The 25,973-nt window shown below is 37.7% G+C and overlaps 1 protein-coding gene across 1 annotated transcript in view; it reads left to right on the forward strand.

The window, feature by feature from the left end:
- Positions 1-25,973, forward strand: part of xylt1 (xylosyltransferase I) — a 351,330-nt gene that overhangs the window by 189,949 nt on the left and 135,408 nt on the right. Inside the window, exons 3-4 of the mRNA XM_061988256.1 lie at positions 12,226-12,398; positions 23,274-23,476. Of these exons, the coding sequence (XP_061844240.1) occupies positions 12,226-12,398; positions 23,274-23,476 (376 nt within the window). The remainder of the gene's footprint in view (positions 1-12,225; positions 12,399-23,273; positions 23,477-25,973) is intronic.

Consider the following 25,973-nt stretch of genomic DNA (forward strand, 5'->3'; position numbering starts at 1 on the left):
AGTGCCACTGACTGTTTACAGTACAGTTGTCATTCACTTCAATTTCAGTGAATATCGCTCAAAAATGAATATCTGTATCCATATATTTTCACCGGAAAATATATCGAGATATATATCGAGTGTCGAGTTTAAGTAAAAATATATCGAGAGATACTTTTTTTGTCCATATCACCCAGCCCTAAGGGTCACATTTTATAACCCGTTTTTATGAGTATGTCTGTCTCGTTTGTGTAAAAGTACCTTTTAAAAATGCACATTGTTTAAATGATATAATAAAGTCGTCACTGCAATTTTTTCCCCAGACAAGGTCAAAAATAAACTTTGTATACATAATGTAGAGCCACCTGGTCCCAACATTAGGTACACCTACATACTTGCCGATCCATTCAAAACTGCATTGTCACTGTATGTTACATGTCGGTGTTATTATACACATGCCACGATTAGCACCGGAATATAAAGCGCACTGCCGATAAGCGGGTCTAGTCAGGTCTATTTTTAGCGCCTCATAAGGCGCTAACTGTTTTAATGACATTCAGACTTTACTTAAATCAATAACGGAGCAGTATCTCCTCATCCGGAAACAACAATATCGTAAATGTGTCCTGTGTAAAAAGGTCCGACCGGAACTATCTAATAACTAAAGTTCCTTGGGTGAATAATATAAACTCACTACACCGGTATGTTTTAGCGCTTTCATGGCGAGTTTACTGACAGATATAAGTAACAACTTTACACTACTTTATATTAGAAATGGCAACAGTGGAGGATGAATGTCCCATAACAAGAAGATAGAGGAAAAAAAAGAAATTTATCGACTACGGTATCGACACGGACTACAAAGGCAGACGCGCGCACATTTTCAGGATTTATGCAGATCCCAAATACAGATCAGCTGGTACCAGAAGGTAAGAAAAGTTTATTTTGCATAATATTGCGAAACAAAACACCAGATAATATGTCTTACCTTATACACACACCATAATAATACTCGTATGTTGAAGCACAGTACAATCCATCAAGCGGTGCGACTTCATAGCTTACCAAAGTCGTACTAAAACATTTTGATAGATTTTTGAGCGCCGTGTGTAATGTTCTATATTTTCAATGGAACATATAACATGTTGGTGTTGTTTACTTGAGTCATATTGCGGTCTACACCTATCTCTTACGTATGACTGCCATCATATTGCAGTCTACATGTATCTCTTATGTGTGACTGCCATCTACTGGTCACACTTATCATTTCACCATGGACCACATAAAATAGCGTTGAGGTCGGTAAGCACAACCAAAATGATTCCGTACATTAGACACACCGGGTTATAAGGCGCACTGTCGAGTTTTGAGAAAATAAAAGGATTTTAAGTGCGCCTTTTAGTCCGACAAATATGGTAATACTTTGTCCCACATTTATTTGTGTTTCCTCAAAGCTTGGCGCTGAAGGGATAGAGCTCTCCCCTCTCCGGCTGAGCGCTTAACTAAATATCCAAATAACTACAGTATGTCCACCTCGTTGCCAGACTGCAACACACTGCAGGCAGACACATCCATAAACTGCATTCAAAATCACACCCAAATGCGCAAACCTTACGATTTGATGCTTTGCTATTGTTTAACATGAGTACGGTATCTAACATTGGAACAACATTTTTAAGTTCGAAAAAATGAAATTCATCATACTGCAGGTCCACTTAAAGGCAACCCAATTTGAATGGTAATTTCATTGATCGTTTTTACCCTATTTTGGTTTTATTTTGCACCACATTTTAAAAACAAAGCATTATTATTTTAATGGCAAAGCCTTTTGTGGAAGTAAGCTATTGCAAATCGCATCTCCCTTACAATAAGACATTTGTTGCCCATGAAGTCCCTATAGAGACCAACTAGTTACTATTATAGTTAATTACAGTTAATGCTTTAACGATAATTGTTTTAAATCAGATTGCACTCACCTTTGAAAGTCCTTTCATTACTTGCTTGTACAATTTAAGTAAGTAAATTTAGAGATGTCCGATAATATCGGCCAATAAATGCGTTAAAATGTAATATCGGAAATTATCGGTATCGTTTTTTTTATTATCAGTATTGTTTATTTATTTTTATTTTTTTATTAAATCAACATAAAAAACACAAGATACACTTACAATTAGTGCACCAACCCAAAAAACCTCCCTCCCCCATTTACACTCATTCACACAAAAGGGTTGTTTCTTTCTGCTATTAATATTCTGGTTCCTACATTATATATCAATATATATCAATACAGTCTGCAAGGGATACAGTCCGTAAGCACACACGATTGTGAGTGCTGCTGGTCCACTAATAGTACTAACCTTTAACAGTTAATTTGACTAATTTTCATTAATTACTAGTTTCATTGTAACTGTTTTTATATTGTTTTACTTTCTTTTTTAGTCAAGAAAATGATTTTAATTTATTTATCTTATTTTATTATTATTTTTAAAAAGTACCTTATCTTCACCATACCTGGTTGTCCAAATTAGGCATAATAATGTGTTAATTCCACGACTGCATACATCGGTTGATATTGGTATCGGTTGATATCGGTATCGGTAATTAAAGAGTTGGACAATATCGGATATCGGCAAAAAGCCATTATCGGACATCCCTAAATAAAATACATGTTTTACTTGAATGTAGGGTTGTACGGTATACCGGTATTAGTATAGTACCGTGATACTAATGAATCATATTCGGTACTATACCATCTCTGAAAAGTCTGCCATCATCCCCTGCCATGGAACTACACCTAACATCCACTGTAATGATACCAAGTACAGGCACGTATGTAGTCGATACTACTATGATTACATCGTTATTTTTTGGCATCACAACATCTTCATTTGTTTTTTTTAATATTTATATTATGTTTATAAACTCAGGAAATATGTCCCTGGACATAAGAGGACTTTGAATATGACCAATGTATGATCCTGTAACGACTTGGTATGAAATTGATACCCAAATTTGTGGTATCATCCAAAACTAAACTAAGAATAAGGGATTATTACATTTTAACAGAAGTGTAGATAGAACATGTTCAAAGAGAAAGTAAGCAGATATTAACAGTAAATGAACAAGTAGATGAATAATTAATTTTCTACCACTTGTCCCTCATAATTTTGACAAAATAATAGAATGGAAAATGACACAATATGTTACAGCAGACTAAATTAGGAGCCTTTGTTTGTTTACTTACTAATAAAAGACAAGTTGTCTAGTATGTTCACTATTTTATTTAAAGGACAAACTTGCAATAAGGAACATATATTTAATGTACCCTAAGATGTTTTGTTAAAACAAAGCCAATAATGCAATTTTTTTCGTGGTGCCCTTTATTTAGAAAAGTATCGAAATAATTTTGGGACCAGTACCGGTACCAAAATATTGGTATCGGGACAACACTACTTGAATGCATGTAATTTATTTGCTCAAAACTTGATAACCGTATTATCTCAAGTCAAGCAAAATGTGCCATGCATTGACCTGGTCACTGACCGTATAACGACCCACAATGCTTTTCAGGTAACCGTCCTCAGTTCAGGTAAGAGAGCAAGTGCGGTTGAAATAAATTGCGCAATAAATCTGAATTTATACATCTTTAATGTTTTGATGTATTGAACGCATTAAGTTTGACAGCTGTAATTACTATTACTACTAGTATATACGGTACTCTCCAAATTACTCAATCAGCTTTTGACTTTTGCACAGTACTTACTACACTGACAGTAATGGCTTTAAATGGACCTTTGTGAGTAGGTTAATGATACGATACAGTGCCATGGAGATATTTCACTCATACACAGACATGTACCTGTACATGTTTGCATTCAGTCCCGCTTTTATTCCTGTTCCACATGGGTCGTTAGATTTGATGTTATGCAAGATGATTGAGGACAAGAGAAGGGTAGGAACGGTTAAGGGAGCTGTCGTTTCAAAGATTTATGGCGACAGGAAGAATGATGTAGACTCTTTACTCCGAGAGTGATGAGCTCAAGAGCAGAGATTCCGTTTTTTTTTTTTTTCTTGCTGACTTTTCGTGTCAGGTCAACATTACCGGTATTTGACGCGAGTCAAATGTTTAGGAAAAGTGACAGAGCAAATTAAGCTCACACATATCGCAATGGTCATTAGTTCAGCTGTGGAGGATAGCACACATTCAGGATCCTTTGTGAAACAACTGGCCCACTTATTCATGTGTTTGATTGAGACTTGTATTAGTAGATTGCACAGTACAGTGCATATTCCGTACAATTGACCACTAAATGGTAACACCCGAATAAGTTTTTCAACTTGTTTAAGTCTGGGACCACGTTAATCAATTCATGGTAAAGCAGACGAGTGAACTTCTCCGTGTAATACTAACCCTAAATATTGCCCTTCCAATATGTTTGTAAAGACATATATCGGTTTGGCAGTTCTAATCAAAGGGCCTGGTTGTTAACCTTCGCTACTTTTGGCCAAATTGACACTGGAAACCTTTCCTTAAATTTACATAAGGTTTGGTCCTCACTCATCCATGCGGACTGGACACTGGCCGAGAGTGGATGGGTGGCCGAGGGTGGAGTCGGGTCTCTTGGTTGCCCTGTTGGGCCTGCTCCTGTCTCTGTTTTTTTTGTTTGACTTTTGTGACTGTGTGTAGAAAGTGTCTGGTTGCATCAGCTCTGCTCTTTTAATGTCTTTAATGTCCTTTTGTGTTCTTTGATGTTTCCCTCTTACACACATTTGTTTTCTTCCTTGGCTTTAGTCTGGACCCCCTCTCCAGGGGACTGATTTTTTTTTTCCTCACCCCCAATGCGTTTACCTGTTTCTCACCTTTTTTGTAAGGGGCGCCGGAAGTTGGCAGACCCGTCAGCAATCCTGTTCTGTCTCCCTGTATTTTTGTCTGCTCTTGAATTGGATTGTGCTGAAAATCTTAATTTCCCCGCAGGGATTATTAAAGTATTTCTGATTCTGATTCTGATTCTGTAAATAGGAGAGGTGAAGGATTATAGTATTATACCAGTGGTTCTCAAATGGCTTGGCTTCGGGACCCACCATCGCCCATTAATGACCCAAATTGGTCATCACTACACGAGGGATGCAACGGTAGTCTGTAAAATACAGGACAGTTCAGGTCGCCCTGCAGAAGACGTACCTTGTGGATTTCGGATCGTGTGTATCAAGTGGAGCCCAGAAGAAAAAATGTATGAAGAACTAGATGAGGCACTTCCTGAAGGAATTGTGTGTGAATGCTCCGATGCTGAAGGTGAACTGAAATGCTGACAGAATGTAGTATTAATGTAAGAATAGTTTGAATGTTGAAGAGTTCGAATTTCCAGGAAAAATGGAATTTGGTTTGGAACTTGGGAAAGTGTTAGTTGGATGAGTGGAATGTGTGGATGTTGGAATGGTTTGAATCGGTTGAAAAATGTGGGAATTGTGCAACTTGGAAAAATGTCCTATTCATTTCAATGGGAACTTCCTGGAAAATTGGGAATTTTGGTAAAAAGCGGGATTTTTTTGAAAATGATTAGAAGCATGAATGTCCTGAATGAGCTGAATTGGTTGGTGTTGGAATTGTTTTAATTAGTCAATAAATGTTGAAGTAGCAACACTTTTTTAATTGAAAAATGGTATGACGGAATTTCGGGAAAACCGGTATTTTTTTATAAATTGTTGAAAGAAAGCACACAATTCCTGAACAGGCTGAACATTTTGAAGTTGGAACGGTTTGAATCAGATAAAAAATGTGGGAGTTGTGAAACTTTGAAAAATGTCCCATTCGTTTCAATGGGATTTTCATGGAAATTTGGGAATTTGGGGAAAGCGGGAATCTTTTGGAAAATGATAAAAAAAAATGTGAATGGTTGGTGTTGAAATTTTTCAAATCGGTCGAGAAATGTTGAAGTAGTAACATGTTGAATTGAGAAATGGTATTACGGAATACCTGGAATTTCGGGAAAAACAGGGATTTTTCCAGTTCGAAAAACAACTTTGTTTTATGTCCTGATTATGTTTTGATGGTGGGACAGTCGAAGTGGGTTGAAAAATGTGGAAGGAGTAGTCGCCAGCAAAAAGGGTCAAAAAAGGGTTTGAAAAAAACGGGAATTCTGTGAATTCCTGGAATGTTTTTGAACTTGGAAAATTGATAGTGTGAATGTCCAGGATGAGTGAAATATGTTGAAGGTGGAATGGTCTGAATTGGTCGAAAAATGTGGAAATGGTGGAAGTTTGAAAAATGGCCAATTCATTTTATATGGGTAAAATGTCCCGGAAAACCTGGAATTCTGGGAAATCTGGGAATTTTTGGAATTTGTTAAGTGAAAGCCTGCGATTCCCGCATAGGCTGAACAGTTTGAAGTTGGAACGGTTTGAATCGGGTGAACAATGTGGAAGGTAGAGCGCGCCAAAATCTGGAGAAGAAGAAGAAGTTGAATAAATAGATGAATTTTGGTGTAGAAAATCATATGTTGCTTTGGAGCATTCACACAATTATGGCCAGCATCAGCATAGACGTTGAAAGACAACATTTTGAAGGAGCAGCGACTTTATTCAAACGCACCGCTCGAGAGTCTCCCTGCTGGAGCTGGTGTTGTGTTGCATGTGGAATTCTGCTCTCAATGATGACTCGCAAGCACAGAATGTCTATGGAAATGAACTTTTGCCCCAGACTGGGAGAATAATTAACTAAGTTAATCAAAAGAATAATTACATTTTCATTCATAAATATGTTTGAATCACACTTTTTGTTTATTTGTTTGCTTTCATTAAACTCTTCAAAATATATATATTTTTTTTTTACTTTTTGGCTAAAAACTTGATCCTAAAATGATCATTGAACTTGATTTTGGTGTTGGTGCACATAATTTTGCATAAAGTACCTCAAATTCAATCTTCACGTTTTATATATATATATATATATATATATATATATATATATATATATATATATATATATATGAGTTTAAAACATTTTTATTTGGGGCACAGCTGGCCATCTGCCAAACCACTGAATAAAAGGCAATTTACCATTTGAAAGTGTAGATTAGTAACTGTTAACTTCAAAGAAAAGTTTAATAATATTCAGCACACCAGGGACATTTTGTTTACTTTAGAATGCAGTTTTTGCTGACAACAAAAATAAACTAAGAACTTTGAGAGGAAAAAAAAACTCAGTGCTCTTTACACCCAAAAAAAGTACCAAAACTGGCCCCAAAAACCATACCGCGGTTTACCGGTACCTTTGTACCTCAACGCTACACACAGAGTGACATTTTTCAAAGATGTAATTATTCATTTCTTAAGTATTTGAATGATTATAGTTTATAGATAATGCAACTCCAAATTCACTATTTCATAAAATGTTATAAAAAGTTGAACATTTTGAAACTATTTGCTCATACTCTAATTAAAAAAAAATTAAATCCTAACATTTCCAGAGTCTTAAATTAGTCTCTCTGGACCACAGGGCGCACCGGATTATAAAACGCACTACCGATGAGTGGGTTTATTCAGGTCTTTGTTCATACAAAAGGCGCACCGGATTATAAGGCGCATTAAAAGGGTCATAGTATGATTTTTTTCTAAATTTAAAATATTTCCTTGTGGTCTACATAACATGTAATGGTGGTTCTTTGGTCAAAATCTTGCATAGATTATGTTTTACAGATCATCTTCAAGCCACTTTCTGAAACTTGTTTTGTGGGCGGTCTTATTTACGTGGCTCACCTTCATCAGCGTCTTCTCCCCGTCATCTTTGTTGTAGCGGTGTAGCGTGCAAGGACAGGAGTGGAAGAAGTGTCAAAAGCTGGAGCTAACTGTTTTAATGACATTCAGACTTTACTTCAATCAACAACGGAGCAGCATCTCTTCATTCTTCATCCGTGGCTCACTAGTGCAACAACAACGCCGGAAATGTGTCCCGTGAAAAACCGTCCGACCGGAACTCTCTAATACAGTGGTTCTTAACCTGGGTTCGATCGAAGCCCTAGGGGTTCAGTGAGTCTGCCTCAGGGGTTCGGCGGAGGTAAAGACAAATCCGACTTATCGTGTAAATAAAAACTTCTCCCTATCGGCGTATTACGGATACCCCCAAACAATGTTCCCTCTAATTTTCCATCTAATTTACAGGTTGTTTGATTGATCGATTGAAACGTTTACTAGCAGATTGCAAAGTAAGAGAATACATTATATGAAACAGTACAGTTTACACAGTACAGTACATATTCCGTACAATTGACCACTAAATGGTAACATCCGAATCAGTTTTTCAACTGGTTTAAGTCGGGGTCCACATTAATCAATTCATGGTAATGTGTGTAAGGTGTGTAATTTGTTGTGAGTTTATGCACTGTGTTGGTTTTGTTCTTTGAACAAAGTGATGTTCATGCACGGTTCATTTTGTGCACCAGTAAAAAAACATATGACTTTTTCTTGAATTAAAAAAAAAAAAACTTGGTAACACCTTAGTATGGGGAACATATTCACCATTAATTAGTTGCTTATTAACATGCAAATTAGTAACATATTGGCTCTTAACTAGTCATTATTAAATACTTATTAATGCCTTATTCGGCATGGCCTTATTATAACCGTAACCCTCTAACCCTGGCCCTAACCAAATAACTCTAAATTAAGTCTTTATTACTTAGAATATGTTCCCCTAGTGTCCAAATAACTCTAAATTAAGTCTGTATTACTTAGAATATGTTCCATATACTAAAGTGTTACCAAAAACATATAACTTTGTCTTGAATTTGAAAAATAAATACATGTATTTTTCACTAAAGAAGGGTTCGGTGAATGCGCATATGAAACTGGTGGGGTTCGGTACCTCCAACAAGGTTAAGAACCACTGCTCTAATAACTAAAGTTCCTTGGGTGAATAATGTAAACTCACTACGCCGGTAGTTTTTTACCGCTTCCGTAGCGAGATATACGTTGGAACTTTACACTACTTTATATTAGAAATGGCAACAACAGAGGGTGAATGTCCCGTAACAAGAAGATAGTGAAAAAGAAGAAGCTTATCGACTACAGTGGCGGATGTTCACAAACTTTCATGACTTATGCAGATCTCAAATACACATCAGCAGGTTCCAGCAGGTAAGAAAAGTTGGTTTTGCATAATATTGTGAAACAAAACGCCAAATAATGACTGCTATTGGGTTCCATTTTGCGGTCCTTAGACACACACCATAGTAATACTTGTATCTCTGAGTACGGTAGCCATAATGGGCCGACAATCCATCAAGCGGTGCAGCTTCAAAGTCATACTAAATCATTTTGACAGATTTTTGAGTGACATGTGTAATGTTTTTTATTTTCAATAGAACATTTAAAGTTTTGGTGTTGTTTGCTGGTGTCATATTGCACTCCACACGTATCTCTTATGTGTGACTACACTTATTATTATACCATGCACCAAATAAAAGTGCTTCGAGGTCGGTAAGCACAACCTGAATTATTCCGTACATTAGGAGCACCGGGTTATAAGGTGCACTGTCGATTTTTGAAAAAATTTAAGGATTTTAAGTGCGCCTTATAGTCCGAAAAATACGGTAACTTATTCATATTGTCATTTATCGAGATGCAGATCGCAACCGGAAATCAGTACTTACTTGTCCCTCAAAGGCACCGTTTAAAAAACTCGAGCCGTTCAAAAACGTCACATCTCAACTAAGCAAAGACCCACCACTTGAGAATCGCTGTCTTATACCTCCCTTGTCACTTTGATCCTAGCTGTTAAATCTGAGTAATTACAAGGCCTTCGGGCCAGACACAGTGAGAAGTCGAGAGGGTCAATTTAAGAATCACGACCTCGAGGGAATTGAATAAGCAGCTTTAGTATTCCTCCTCTTCAGCTACATCCCCATAAACCCGCCGTAAGGAACCATACTCCTAAATTACAACCATTAATGTCCTGTTTGTAAACAAACATGTCACATAAACTGCTTGTGCACATTTGTGCTAATAAGAGAGTCAATCCATGTCCATTATAGATTCGGCGAATCTGTCAGTTCAAATATTCTGCAAGTTTGCAAAGGGAGGTGTGAAACCACAACATGATGTAATGTGGGGTTTCCAATGTCTCTCCCGAGATGATTGTTCAGTTTTGATAGTTGCTTGACATCTTGGCGGAGTCTGTGTTTGCTTCCATTATTTTAGCATTTGTGCAAATTACAGGTTGCCTTCTCGGAGTGATACCCGAGGGGAATGATTGCACATGTCAAATTGCGCTGTACCTATCACATGAGCCACTGACGAATGACTAATAATAGCTACAGTATGTGAAGTATGTGTTTTCTGCCCTCACAAAATAGATTATTTTCTGATAAGCACTTCAGAAATCAGACAGACTCTTACTAATATTGGTGTGAGTTTTTAATGCGTCATTCAATTCGAATTGAATGTACTAAACCCAAAACCAGTGAGGTTGGCACGTTGTGTAAATCGGAAATAAAAACAGAATACAATGATTTGCAAATCCTTTTCAACTTATATTCAATTGAATAGACTGCAAAGACAATATATTTAATGTTCAAACTGAGAAACATTTTTTGTTGTTGTGCAAATAGTCATTAACTTAGAATTTAATGGCAGCAACACATTGCAAAAAAATTGGCACAGGGGCATTTTTACCACTGTGTTACATGGCCTTTCCTTTTAACAACACTCTGTTAATGTTTGGGAACTGAGGGGACCAATTTTTTAAGCTTCTCAGGGGGAATTCTTTCCCATTCTTGCTTGATGTACAGCTCAAGTTGTTCAACAGTCCTGGGTCTCCGTTGTCGTATTTAAGGCTTCATAATGCGCCACACATGTTCAATAGGTATACAGGCAGGCCAGTCTAGTATCCGCACTCTTTTACTACGAAGCCACACTGTTGTAACACGTACATAATGTGGCTTGGCATTGTCTTGCTGAAATAAGCAGGGGCGTCCATGAAAAAGACGTTGCTTGCATGGCAACATATGTTGCTCCAAAACCTGTATGTACCTTTCAGCATTAATGGTGCCTTCACAGATGTGTAAGTTACCCATGCCTTGGGCACTAATACACCTCCATACTATCACAGATGCTGGCTTTTGAACATTGGGCCTATAACAGTCCGAATGGTTCTTTTCCTCTTTGGTCCTGAGGACACGACGTCCACAGTTTCCAAAAACAATTTGAAATGTGGACTCGTCAGACCACAGAACACTTTTCCACTTAGTTGAGTTTGGGCCCAGCAAAGCCGGCAACGTTCCTGGGTGTTGTTGATGAATGGCTTTCGCTTTGCATAGTGGAGTTTTACCTTGCACTTACAGATGTAGCAACAAACTGTAGTTACTGACAGTGGTTTTCTGAAGTATTCTTGAGCCCATGTGGTGATATCCTTTACACACTGATGTTGGTTTTTGATGCAGTACCGCCTGAGGGATCGAAGGTCACGGGCATTCAATGTTATGTGCAGTGATTTCTCCAGATTCTCTGAACCTTTTGAAGATATTACTGACTGTAGATGGTGAAATCCCTAAATTCCTTGCAATAGCTGGTTGAGAAATGTTGTTCTTAAACAATTTGCTCACGCATTTGTTCACAAAGTGGTGACCCTCGCCCCCATCCTTGTTTGTGAATGACTGAGCATTTCATGGAAGCTGCTTTTATACCCAACCATGGCACCCACCTGTTCCCAATTAGCCTGTTCACCTGTGGGATGTTCCAAATAAGTGTTTGATGAGCATTCCTCAACTTTCTCAGTCTTTTTTGCCACCTGTGCCAGCTTTTTTGAAACATGTTGCAGGCATCAAATTCCAAATGAGCTAATATTTGCAAAAAATAACAAAGTTTCTCAGTTCAAATGTTAAGTATCTTGTCTTTGCAGTCTATTCAATTGAATATAGGTTGAAAAGGATTTGCAAATCATTGTATTTTGTTTTTATTTACCATTTACACAACGTGCCAACTTCACTGGTTTTGGGTTTTGTATATGCAATTACTGTCCTCATAGAACAAGTGTACTGTACAACACCCAGTGACAAAGGGGTAAATGAAGTAAATAAGATAATCACTTACACTCCCACTTAAGATGGTATCACTCTCCCTAGGTGTTCGTTTTCTGTTTTTTTGTGTAAAGCATTAAAATTATAATGTTTTGGTTATTTTGCATAGCTCTAATAATAATCAAGCTAGTAAGTATTGCATTAATAAAAAAACACATACTTTATTCCTGCACAGGGAAAGCCAATGCCAACGTCCAGTGGGACGAAGACCCTGCCGAGACCTTCCCATCAAATCCAGTGAGAATAGTTTTTGTCCTGGTGGTGCACGGACGCGCCTCTCGTCAGTTCCAGCGTCTTCTCAAAACGATCTACCACACATCTCACTACTACTACATACACGTGGATCAGGTAAGTTCCCATTTAAAAGCAGTCGAGGTAACATTTGCTCTGTGGACTTTCTCTCTAAGATTGTTTTGGTTAATTTTGCTCTTCGTTTTTAGAGGCTGCAAATTAGCAGGCAGTGACTGCACCAATTATGTAATTAGCCACTGGAAGCTGAGCTTTTTCGGACTGAAACATTTGGACTGTATTCCCAGAAGTGTCTGTTTCGTTAAATTCTGAGTATATTGTCTTCCTGGAAATAGAGTCACAGCACTTTAAAATACCCAATACGCATACAATAATGCAAATTGTTTTATTGACTCTGACTTAAAGATAATAATACACACATTATTTTGATTTATGTTTGCAGTAGAACAGCAACGATTAATTGATTAATTTGATTAGAAAAAAGCTTGGATTTCTATTTTGCTGCATCAATTAATCGTTTGACTGTAACTAACAAAAAAATAATAAAATCAAGACCGCATGTAGTGCCCGAAACTTAAAATATGCCAACAGAGTTTTTGCACAGCCAATTCATTCGAGCACAAATGAGAGTACATATAAGTATTAACTTCCATGTTGTTATTGTCATTAATGCACACATTTGAAATGCAATTTTTTTATGTTGATGATATGCATTTATTTTAAAAAATTATGAACGGCTTGGCAAGCAAAAAAGTAACTATTTAAAATATGCATTAAGGTTATAAATTGTTGTATCCGATGACTCTGTTAATCAAACAAACTAATGAATAGATTATTCAATTGCTAAAATAATTGATAACTGCAGCTGTAGTTTGCCGTGTATAGAACTGTCACAGTTCCGCGTGGTTGCAGTAGTTGTGACCCTAAAATGGAGAGACAGGAGACAGCCTGCAAGTAAAGAGTTTAATTTTTTTTCACAGAAAGACAAAAAAACAAACAAACGATAGATGCTGAAGTGCCAGGCACGTAACAGCAGAAGAGTAGCCAATGCACACTGACAATGACCCAGCCTGGGCTAAGGCATGAGGCTGACTTATAAAGGCATCTGCATAGTGATCAGAAACAGGGGAGTCTACTGATCAATAATCAGAGGCAGGTGAGGAGAACGGCACTCTTGAGCAGTTATTAAGTCACTGCAGGGTGATGCATACAGGAAGTACAACAGAAATCAAGAGTGCAAAAGAGGTAATAAACACAGAACATAGGAAAACTAATGTACAAATATGCAAAGTCTGACCTGGAGTCAGGGAAGACCCACTAGAGGCACAGCTGGAGGCGGCGTCCTGGGAAGACCCACTGGAGGCGGCGTATGCTGTGCACTCATGGGAGGCAGAGCTGAAGATTGCATCTGCAGTGGACCCACGGGGGGTGGAGCTGGACGTGGCATCTGTGGTGAACCCACAGGAGGCAGAGCTGGTGAACACATTTGCGGCAGACCCACGGGAGGTCGGAGTGGCGGTTGTGTCTGCAGCGGGCCTAAGAAAGGCGCAGCTGTAGGTAGAGTCTGCGGCGGGCCTACAGAAGGTGCAGCTGACGGCGCCCCCGCTGGTGAAGAGACGGTTAGCAGCCTCGGTGGAGGGAGCCCTGCATCCCCAGTTGCACATCTGCCAATAGTACACCCCTCCTTAGGAAGTGGATTCCAGATGCTCTCTCTGGTTAAAGAGAAGAGATATTGATCGGCGGCATCAGCAAGATCAGTCAGAGACAAAGCCAATGGTAGGTGGTATAGCTCGGTTGGTAGAGTGGCCGTGCCAGCAACTTGAGGGTTCCAGGTTCAATTCCCGCTTCTGCAATCCTAGTCACTGCCGCTGTGTCCTTGGGCAAGACACTCTACCCACCTGCTCCCTGTGCCACCCACACTGGTTTAAACATGTTTAACTTAGTTGTAGGGTTTCACGATGTAAAGTACTTTGAGTCACTAGAGAAAAACGCTATATAAATACAATTAACTTCATCTTGAGCAAGAGTGGCACTGAACCGGGTGGCGGCAAAGCCTTGATCTGGCAAGGTACAGGAAGAGGTGGCACCAAAGCCTAGATTTTACAAGGAACAGGAATAGGTGGCGCAATAGTATTGATTTGGCATGGTACAGGAACAGGTGGTGCCAGAGCCTTGATTTTGTAAGGAGCAGGAACGGGTGGTTGCCTTGCAACCGCATGAAGAACAGGTGGCAGACGCACAGCCAGAACAGAAACAGCAACCAACGTGGCTTTAATTTGGCGAGGGACAGTAACGGGTCTCAAGACACAGCCTTGAGCAACCAAGGCATTGGTACTAGCGGAAGTTATGTTCCAGAAGGCTGTGTAGCTGGTACTGGTGCTTGAGTTAGCGTAAGCACGCTTTACAGGAGCTGGCTGGCTGCTTTCGGAAGAGTGAGAGAGTCCATGGAGCCAGCATTGCCACGTGAGTGAGCAGATCCGCACTTCGGCCGCTGGTGCTTCTCTGCATGCGCCCTTGAGTGTGCCTGTACAGCTGGCGACGCCGGGTCAGCGAGTTCGGTCAATCCTGGGCTGCACTGGCTAGCAGCAAAGGCCATCAAGAGCGTGACAAAGTGAGCGATAGGATTACTGTATTTGACTTCTGGTGGAGTTGAAGGCTGCTGCGCTTGGTCCTGGAACAGCAGAGGAGGTTGAATTGGTGCAGGTCTTGATGGCGTCTCGAATCTGCTGGTGTTGGCTTCCGCCTGCGATGATGGCATGCAGGATAGGTGGGACTTGGCTAAAAAGAATCTATCAGGACCAGAACACCATCTGGCTCCAACATTGTTGTCTCCAGTTCCGGTAAGTAGCGCTGAGCCTCAGGCCTACGTGTCTTCAAAAACTATCCTCTCATACTTGGCCACCTCAGGGGTGTCGTCTTGATGAGGTCACTTTGTGGCTGAATCTTTCCGCCACGGTGTCGCATGGTTGCGGTTTTTTGTGACCCCAAGATGCGTAGATAGGAGATGGCATGCAAGTAAAAAAAGTTGATATGCTATTTAACAGAGAGCAAAAAACTGCAGACAAATTGCCTGGCACGTAACGGTAGAAGAGTAGCTTATGCACAGTGCAAAACAGAAAAAAAAACAGAACATAGGACAAACAATATAGAAAGTCTGACCTCAAGTGACAGGTCATGACACTCAATTACTAAATTAAAGGCTGTCTCTAAAATAATGTTGTTGTTTTTTTTTTCATTTAGCAAAAAAGGTAACCAAGATATTATGTTCAATGAGTACCTTTAATACCGACCTACAAATGAATAGCCATTTTCATACAGACACAGTAGTACCTCAACTTACGAGCTCAATTGGGTTCTGTAACTGAGCTCGTAACCCAAAACACTTGTATCTCAAATCATTGAATGTCGGCCTTGGAAATTAATTTAATTGTTGTTATTTTAACATTTAATATGCCTTATGAAAAGAAAAACTCACTTTTACATAAGACATATTGTTTTAAAAACAATACAATAGAATGTAATTCAATTTTGTAAAGTAAGGTAGTAATAACGTACAGCATTCACATTGGAAATGGGGCTTCTGTTTTGTGTCTCCTTTAGGCTGCTTTTTCATCATGTAATAGGAGGAATTGTCATTGTTGTTTTATGTTGCACACGGACGTCTTTGAGTGACGGACTCGAGGTCTGAGTTGACAGCAACCAATATGTATGTCTGTCCATAAGACATTTTGCACAAGGATAACAGTTTGTAGAGTCTCGTCATTTACACGGTCGGTCATGTTTTTAATGTTTTGGGTTTATTTTGGTCTACTTCAAATTCACGGCGGGGAGGCTCGTAATTCAAATTTATGCTTAAGCCACTAAAGTCTCTCATCAAGAGAACACTAACAATTCAAGACAAAATGCCTCTAAAGTATCAGTATTGTAACATTTTAAGTAAGTATGATATTTTGGATTTAGATAATTATCAGATTTTCATGGATGCTTGCCTCATCTTTAGAGTTCTAAATAAACTTGCTCCACCTCCCTTGATAGATTTTAATAATAATAAAAATTCCAGTCAAGTAAACACCAGAGCAGTGACCAGAGGGGAATGCAACGTACAAAGAAACAAGACTAAATTTGGCCAAATGGAAGAGCCTATCAGAGGCATACAGTCATGGAACAGGCTTCCAGCTCATGTCAGAAACTGTGACATTTATTTAACATTTAAAACTGCATTGAAACAGTGGTTGAAAACTAATCAAACATGCACGCACAATTAGATTTGTTTTTTTTTTTTGTTTTTTTTTGTGGTCTGTGCTTATGTTATGCTTGTAATGTCTAATGTCTTATGATGTATGTATTCTTTTGTATCATGACCTGTTGAATGTTTACTGTATTAACCTGCCTTAGGACAACGGATGAAAATTAGCTATTGGGCTAACTCCGGCATATTTAAATTGTTGCTCTATGTCAGTGGTTCTTAACCTGGGTTTGATCGAACCCTAGGGGTTCGGTGAGTCGGGCTCAGGGGTTCGGCGGAGGTCAAGACACACCCGACTCATCGTGTAAATAAAAACTTCTCCCTATCGGCGTATTACGGATACGGCAACAGCAGAAGTCACACTGATTTGCAGGTGTGTAATTTGTTGTGAGTTCATGCACTGTGTTGGTTTTGTTCTTTGAACAAGGTGATGTTCATGCACGGTTCATTTTATGCACCAGTAAAAAAAACATGGTAACACTTTAGTATGGGGAACATATTCACCATTAATTAGTTGCTTATTAACATGCAAATTAGTAACATATTGGCTCTTAACTAGTCATTATTAAGTACTTATTAATGCCTTATTCGGCATGGCCTTATTATAACCCTAACCCTCTAACCCTGGCCCTAACCAAATAACTCTAAATTAAGTCTTTGTTACTTAGAATATGTTCTCCGAGTGTCCAAAAAACTCTAAATTAAGTCTTTGTTACTTAGAATATGTTCCCCTAGTGTCCAAAAAACTCTAAATTAAGTCTTTGTTACTTAGAATATGTCCCCCTAGAATCCAAAAGACTCTAGATTAAGTCTGTGTTACTTAGAAATTGTTCCCCATACTAAAGTGTTACCAAAAACATATAACTTCGTCTTGAATTTGAAAAAAAAAAAACATTTTATTTTTCACTAAAGAAGGGTTCGGTGAATACGATATGAAACCGGTGGGGTTCGGTACCTCCAACAAGGTTAAGAACCACTGCTCTATGTTGATGAATATGAATTGTCCCAATTCAAATAAATGAATAAATAATAACTAAAAGCTCACAACTTAAAGCGTAACAAAATACTCTCACTGTCAAAATACTCTTTAGTTGATGTACAACTCTACTAATTGGGTGCCCGCTTATTGAGATGGTCAGGAAGGCGAAACTAATACAGATAACATAAAATAAATATTGATATTTGTCCATTAATTTGTGCTATGAATATATTTTCTGTATTATCCCATTCAACATGGTAAAAATTGCCAAATTTGGGTATTTGCCGATTTAATACGCAGCAGAAACCGGAGGTGCGGCTGTGGCCAGCCTCACCACTTGATGTTTGCATAAAGATTTATTATTATACGCCATTAATTTCAACAACCTGTGTAATGTCTTTAAAGCAGTGGTTCTTAACCTGGGTTCGATCGAACCCTAGGGGTTCGGTGAGTCGGCCTCAGGGGTTCGGCGGAGGTCAAAACACACCCGACTCATCGTGTAAATACAAACTTCTCCCTATCAGTGTATTACGGATACGGCAACAGCTGACTGGTTTGCAGGTGTGTAATTTGTTGTGAGTTTATGCACCGTGTTGGTTTTGTTGTTTGAACATTAAAACATTAACGAGATTGTTGCATTCAAATGTCTATTAAGTACATCAATAGTAAAAATGTTGCGTTCAAGTGTTTACCAAGTAAAACATAAACGAGAGTGTTGCGTTCAAATGTCTACTAAGTACATCAATAGTAAGAATGTTGTGTTCAAGTGTTTACCAAGTAAAATAATAGTGGGAGTGTTGCGTTCAAATGTCTACTAAGTACATCAATAGTAAGGATGGTGTGTTCAAGCGTTTACCAAGTAAAATAATAGTGTTGCATTAAAATGTCTACTAAGTATATTAAAAGTAAGAATGTTGTGTTCAAGTGTTTACCAAGTAAAACATAAACGAGAGTGTCGCATTCAAATGTCTACTAAGTAGATCAATAGTAAGAATGTTACGTTCAAGTGTTTACCAAGTAAATCATTAATGAGATTGTCGCGTTCAAATGTCTATTAAGTACATCAATAGTAAGAATGTTGTGTTCAAGTGTTTACCAAGTAAAACATAAACAGGAGTGTTGTGTTCAAATGTCTATTAAGTACATCAATAGTAAGAATGTTGTGTTCAAGTGTTTACCAAGTAAAACATAAACAGGAGTGTTGCGTTCATATGTCTATTAAGTACATCAATAGTAAGGATGGTGTGTTCAAGTGTTTACCATGTAAAATAATAGTGTGAGTGTTGCGTTCACATGTCAATTAAGTACATCAATAGTAAGAATGTTGTGTTCAAGTGTTTACCAAGTAAAACATAAACAGGAGTTTTGCGTTCATATGTCTATTAAGTACATCAATAGTAAGGATGGTGTGTTTAAGTGTTTACCATGTAAAATAATAGTGTGAGTGTTGCGTTCATATGTCAATTAAGTACATCAATAGTAAGGATGGTGTGTTTAAGTGTTTACCAAGTAAAACATAAACGAGAGTGTTGCGTTCAAATGTCTATTAGGTACATCAATAGTAAGAATGTTGTGTTCAAGTGTTTACCAAGTAAAATAATAGTGGGAGTGTTGCGTTCAAATGTCTACTAAGTACATCAATAGTAAGAATGTTGCGTTCAAGTGTTTACCAAGTAAAACATAAACGAGAGTGTTGCGTTCAAATGTCTACTAAGTACATCAATAGTAAGAATGTTGTATTCAAGTGTTTACCAAGTAAAATAATAGTGGGAGTGTTGCGTTCAAATGTCTACTAAGTACATCAATAGTAAGGATGGTGTGTTCAAGTGTTTAGCAAGTAAAATAATAGTGTTGCATTAAAATGTCTACTAAGTACATTAAAAGTAAGAATGTTGTGTTCAAGTGTTTACCAAGTAAAACATAAACGAGAGTGTCGCATTCAAATGTCTACTAAGTAGATCAATAGTAAGAATGTTGCGTTCAAGTGTTTATCAAGTAAAATATCAACAAGATTGTTGCGTTCAAATGTCTATTAAGTACATCAATAGTAAGAATGTTGTGTTCAAGTGTTTACCAAGTAAAACATAAACAGGAGTGTTGCGTTCAAATGTCTATTAAGTACATCAATAGTAAGAATGTTGTGTTCAAGTGTTTACCAAGTAAAACATAAACAGGAGTGTTGCGTTCATATGTCTATTAAGTACATCAATAGTAAGGATGGTGTGTTCAAGTGTTTACCATGTAAAATAATAGTGTGAGTGTTGCGTTCATATGTCAATTAAGTACATCAATAGTAAGAATGTTGTGTTCAAGTGTTTACCAAGTAAAACATAAACAGGAGTGTTGCGTTCATATGTCTATTAAGTACATCAATAGTAAGGATGGTGTGTTCAAGTGTTTACCATGTAAAATAATAGTGTGAGTGTTGCGTTCATATGTCAATTAAGTACATCAATAGTAAGGATGGTGTGTTTAAGTGTTTACCAAGTAAAACATAAACGAGAGTGTTGCGTTCAAATGTCTATTAGGTACATCAATAGTAAGAATGTTGTGTTCAAGTGTTTACCAAGTAAAATAATAGTGGGAGTGTTGCGTTCAAATGTCTACTAAGTACATCAATAGTAAGAATGTTGCGTTCAAGTGTTTATCAAGTAAAATATCAACAAGATTGTTGCGTTCAAATGTCTATTAAGTACATCAATAGTAAGAATGTTGTGTTCAAGTGTTTACCAAATAAAATAATAGTGGGAGTGTTGCGTTCAAATGTCTACTAAGTACATCAATAGTAAGGATGGTGTGTTCAAGTGTTTAGCAAGTAAAATAATAGTGTTGCATTAAAATGTCTACTAAGTACATTAAAAGTAAGAATGTTGTGTTCAAGTGTTTACCAAGTAAAACATAAACGAGAGTGTCGCATTCAAATGTCTACTAAGTAGATCAATAGTAAGAATGTTGCGTTCAAGTGTTTATCAAGTAAAATATCAACAAGATTGTTGCGTTCAAATGTCTATTAAGTACATCAATAGTAAGAATGTTGTGTTCAAGTGTTTACCAAGTAAAACATAAACAGGAGTGTTGCGTTCAAATGTCTATTAAGTACATCAATAGTAAGAATGTTGTGTTCAAGTGTTTACCAAGTAAAACATAAACAGGAGTGTTGCGTTCATATGTCTATTAAGTACATCAATAGTAAGGATGGTGTGTTCAAGTGTTTACCATGTAAAATAATAGTGTGAGTGTTGCGTTCATATGTCAATTAAGTACATCAATAGTAAGAATGTTGTGTTCAAGTGTTTACCAAGTAAAACATAAACAGGAGTGTTGCGTTCATATGTCTATTAAGTACATCATTAGTAAGGATGGTGTGTTCAAGTGTTTACCATGTAAAATAATAGTGTGAGTGTTGCGTTCATATGTCAATTAAGTACATCAATAGTAAGGATGGTGTGTTTAAGTGTTTACCAAGTAAAACATAAACGAGAGTGTTGCGTTCAAATGTCTATTAGGTACATCAATAGTAAGAATGTTGTGTTCAAGTGTTTACCAAGTAAAATAATAGTGGGAGTGTTGCGTTCAAATGTCTACTAAGTACACCAATAGTAAGGATGGTGTGTTCAAGTGTTTACCAAGTAAAACATAAACGAGACTGTTGCATTCAAATGTCTACTAAGTAGATCAATAGTAAGAATGTTGCGTTCAAGTGTTTACCAAGTAAAATAATAGTGGGAGTGTTGCGTTCAAATGTCTACTAAGTACATCAATAGTAAGAATGTTGTGTTCAAGTGTTTACCAAGTAAAATAATAGTGGGAGTGTTGCGTTCAAATATCTACTAAATACATCAATAGTAAGGATGGTGTGTTCAAGTGTTTACCAAGTAAAACATAAACGAGACTGTTGCATTCAAATGTCTACTAAGTAGATCAATAGTAAGAATGTTGCGTTCAAGTGGTTACCAAGTAAAACATAAACAAGAGTGTTGCGTTCAAATGTCTATTAAGTACATCAATAGTAAGAATGTTGTGTTCAAGTGTTTACCATGTAAAATAATAGTGTGAGTGTTGCGTTCATATGTCTATTAAGTACATCAATAGTAAGGATGGTGTGTTTAAGTGTTAACCAAGTAAAATAATAGTGTTGCATTAAAATGTTTACTAAGTACATTAAAAGTTAGAATGTTGTGTTCAAGTGTTTACCAAGTAAAACATAAACGAGAGTGTTGCATTCAAATGTCTACTAAGTAGATCAATAGTAAGAATGTTGCGTTCAAGTGTTTACCAAGTAAAACATAAATAGGAGTGTTGCGTTCATATGTCTATTAAGTACATCAATAGTAAGGATGGTGTGTTTAAGTGTTTACCAAGTAAAACATAAACGAGAGTGTTGCGTTCAAATGTCTATTAAGTACATCAATAGTAAGAATGTTGTGTTCAAGTGTTTACCAAGTAAAATAATAGTGGGAGTGTTGCGTTCAAATGTCTACTAAGTGCATCAATAGTAAGAATGTTGTGTTCAAGTGTTTACCAAGTAGAATAATAGTGGGAGTGTTGCGTTCAAATGTCTACTAAGTACATCAATAGTAAGGATGGTGTGTTCAAGTGTTTACCAAGTGAAACATAAACGAGACTGTTGCATTCAAATGTCTACTAAGTAGATCAATAGTAAGAATGTTGCGTTCAAGTGTTTACCAAGTAAAACATAAACAGGAGTGTTGCGTTCAAATGTCTATTAAGTACATCAATAGTAAGAATGTTGTGTTCAAGTGTTTCCCATGTAAAATAATAGTGTGAGTGTTGCGTTCATATGTCTATTAAGTACATCAATAGTAAGGATGGTGTGTTTAAGTGTTTACCAAGTAAAATATTAGTGTTGCATTCAAATGTCTACTAAGTACATTAAAAGTAAGAATGTTGTGTTCAAGTGTTTACCAAGTAAAACATTAACACGATTGTTGCGTTCAAATGTCTATTAAGTTCATCAACTGTAAAAATGTTGCGTTCAAGTGTTTACCAAGTAAAACATAAACGAGAGATATGATGTTCATGCACGGTTCATTTTATGCACCAGTAAAAAAAAACATGGTAACACTTCAGTATGGGGAACATATTCACCATTAATTACTTGCTTATTAACATGCAAATTAGTAAAATATTGGCTCTTTACTAGTCATTATCAAGTACTTATTAATGCCTTATTCGGCATGGCCTTATTATAACCCTAACCCTCTAACCCTGGCCCTAACCAAATAACTCTAAATTAAGTCTTTATTACTTAGAATATGTTCCCCTAGTGTCTAAATAACACTAAATTAAGTCTTTGTTACTTAGAATATGTTCCCCATACTAAAGTGTTACCAAAAACATCTAACTTTGTCTTGAATTTGAGAAAAAAATAACAGTTTGTTTTTCACTAAAGAAGGGTTCGGTGAATGCGCATATGAAACTGGTGGGGTTCGGTACCTCCAAAAGGTTAAGAACCACTGCTTTAAAGTTAGTATGTGACAAAATGATTCTGCCTGATTGGATGATAAACTGCTGAGGACATGCATAAGGTAAGGCAATCAGCAGTCTGCCGCAACTGGTTGGAAGTCCGTAAGTCAGTAGGAGTCAACCATGAACCTCACCGCATGCCACTGAATTTGAGTGTCAGGTATACTGTAAGTTATGGCCTGTAAATGTATACTGTAACATAATTTTAGAAGTGATTTGCATTCATGAATGTTTGTTGAAATGTTGTACCCTTTTATTGCAGCGGTCCAATTACCTCCACCGACAGATAAAGTCCTTGGCTGCTCAGTATCCCAACGTGAGGGTGACACCATGGCGCATGGCCACCATCTGGGGGGGTGCCAGTCTTCTGACCATGTATCTCCGAAGTATGGCCGACCTGTTGGCTATGAGAGACTGGAGCTGGGATTTTTTCATCAACCTCAGTGCTGCCGACTACCCAATCAGGTAAAAAAAGGAGGATCACGGCATGTGACAAAGCTTCGGATTCTAAACCAGGAATGCTGAACAATATGAAAATTATGGTGGGAATTCAATATGCATGGGTCTTAGCTTTTGTGGTTAACTGAGTGCTTTCTCAGTCCAAAGCAAACAGATCAATGAAGTTGAACGTCTGCTTTTCAAACACTTTTACCTCACACCTGCCCTCCCAATCCTTTCCTCGCTTGCACTCCATTCAATGGGTCACGTGGTGAACTGATTACAATTTAATTGCCCAGAGTCGATACGTATTGACGTTGCTGTGTACCGGATGGTCCAAAAACCCTGTCTCGGTTTTTTTGAAAGATTCCTTATAAAGATGCTATAGAAAGTAATTAAAAACTACAAAGTCTGCATGAACTGATATGGCATAATTGTCATAGAAGTAGAGTCTTGCAGGGAAATGTCTAGACTTTCTTTATATGAGTTTATTGTCCTTCGGGGAGTTCAGGGTCTGCTGCATTTCTGAAGAAGCTATGCAGCAACTAATTAAAATGCTTCTATTAAGGGAAGTGTTATCTCTTCTGCACAGCCAGATGTCCACCATTGGATTTAGACAAGTTGTTATAGCGGACAAAAGAAAGCTGAATCTGATGTCTCAAATTCTGGAGCCAAGAAATGGAATTTGCTCATACACAAGTTTTAATCTTGTTGTTTCCACCAAATTGATGAATGCTGCTGACATGCTGTCAGCATGTTTTTGCACCATGTCTGAGTTTATGTCTTGCAGCATACGACACGTTTGCATATTTATCCTGTCAATGTATGATTAAATACGTTCAAGAGTGAATGTGCCAGGACGCTGTTATGCTCGTATTTTGCATCCTCATTTGCATGAGGGTGATGGAGTCGGAAAAAGGGCTGACAGTGGAGATTTTAAGACCCATCTGTTGGGAAATGAAACGATTGATGGAGCAAAAAGAGGAAACGGAGACGCAGGAATGACAGGGAGACGAGGGGAAGTGAGAACAAGCTTTTAGGAAATGGATGTTTTAGATCATACAGTTCTAAAATATGTAAATTTGACGCTTGTATCTTTATATAGCAACTTGGATGTAACTAAGATGACGTTGCAAATGTGGTCCTATAAAAGTTTAATTAAAGAACTCAATGGAAGTCTCCCTATAGTTTTAAAAAGGTGAGTACGGGTGAGTCTCGGACCTACCGTATGTGCAGTGATATGTTTGTACTGCTTCACCAACTAAATGCACATCAGTCCATCCATCCATCCATTTTCCTCCTTCGTCGCGGGGGCAGCAGCCTAAGCAGAGAAGCCCAGACTTCCCTCTCCCCAGCCACTCCGTCCAGCTCCTCCCAGGGTATCCTGAGGCGTTCCCAGGCCCGCCGGGAGACATAGTCTTCCCAACGTGTCCTGGGTCTTCCCCGTGGCCTCCTACCGGTCGGACGTGCCCTTTGGGGGGCATCCTGACCAGATGCCCGAACCACCTCATCTGGCTCCTCTCGATGTGGAGGAGCAGTGGCTTTAGTTTGAGCTCCTCCCGGATGGCAGAGCTTCTCACCCTATCTCTAAGGGAGAGCCGGAGTCATGACAATGAATGTGTGAAAAATGGTCAAGACAAAATTTCATTATGTTTGATAATTAACCATTGCGCTAATCAACTTAACTTTGAACACACTACACACAAGTGAATGAAGGTCATACTTACTCAACAGCCATACATGTCACACTAAGAGTGGCCATATAAACAACGCCAACACTGTCATAAATATGTGCTGTATAGTGAAACCATACTAAACAACAATGACAAACATATTGTGGGAGAATATCTGCACCGCAACACAACATAAACACTACAGAACAAATTCCCAGAATTCCCTACAGCACCAACTCTTCCGGGACGCTACAATATAAACAGATGCCATTGGCGGATCTACACTTAACATCCACTGAAATGATACCAAGTACAGGAGCGTATCGAGTAGATACTACTAAGATTACATAAATATTTTTTGAATCACAAAATCTTCTTTCGTTTTTTTTTTTTTGTGTTTATATTATGTTTATAAACTCAGGAAATATGTCCCTGGACACATGAGGACTTTGAATATGCCCAATGTCTGATCCTGTAACAAATTTGTGGTATCATCGAAAACTAATGTAAAGTATCAAACAACAGAAGAATAAGTCATTATTAAATTTTAACAGCAGTGTAGATAGAACATGTTAAAACAGAAAATAACCACATATTTATAGTAAATGAAAAAGTAGATTAATAATTCATTTTCTACCATCCTTAATAATTTTGACAAAATAATAGAATGATTAAATGACACAATATGTTACTGCACATGTCAGAAATATATATGTTTAATGTACCTTAAGATGTTTTGTTAAAATAAAGCCATTACTGACATTTTTTGTGGTCCCCTTTATTTAGAAAAGCACCGAAATACATTTTAGTACCGGTACCGGTACCAAAATATTGGTATCGGGACAACACTA

The sequence above is a fragment of the Nerophis lumbriciformis genome, linkage group LG27, assembly GCF_033978685.3.
Source record: "Nerophis lumbriciformis linkage group LG27, RoL_Nlum_v2.1, whole genome shotgun sequence".
In the NCBI taxonomy this organism is placed as follows: domain Eukaryota; kingdom Metazoa; phylum Chordata; class Actinopteri; order Syngnathiformes; family Syngnathidae; genus Nerophis; species Nerophis lumbriciformis.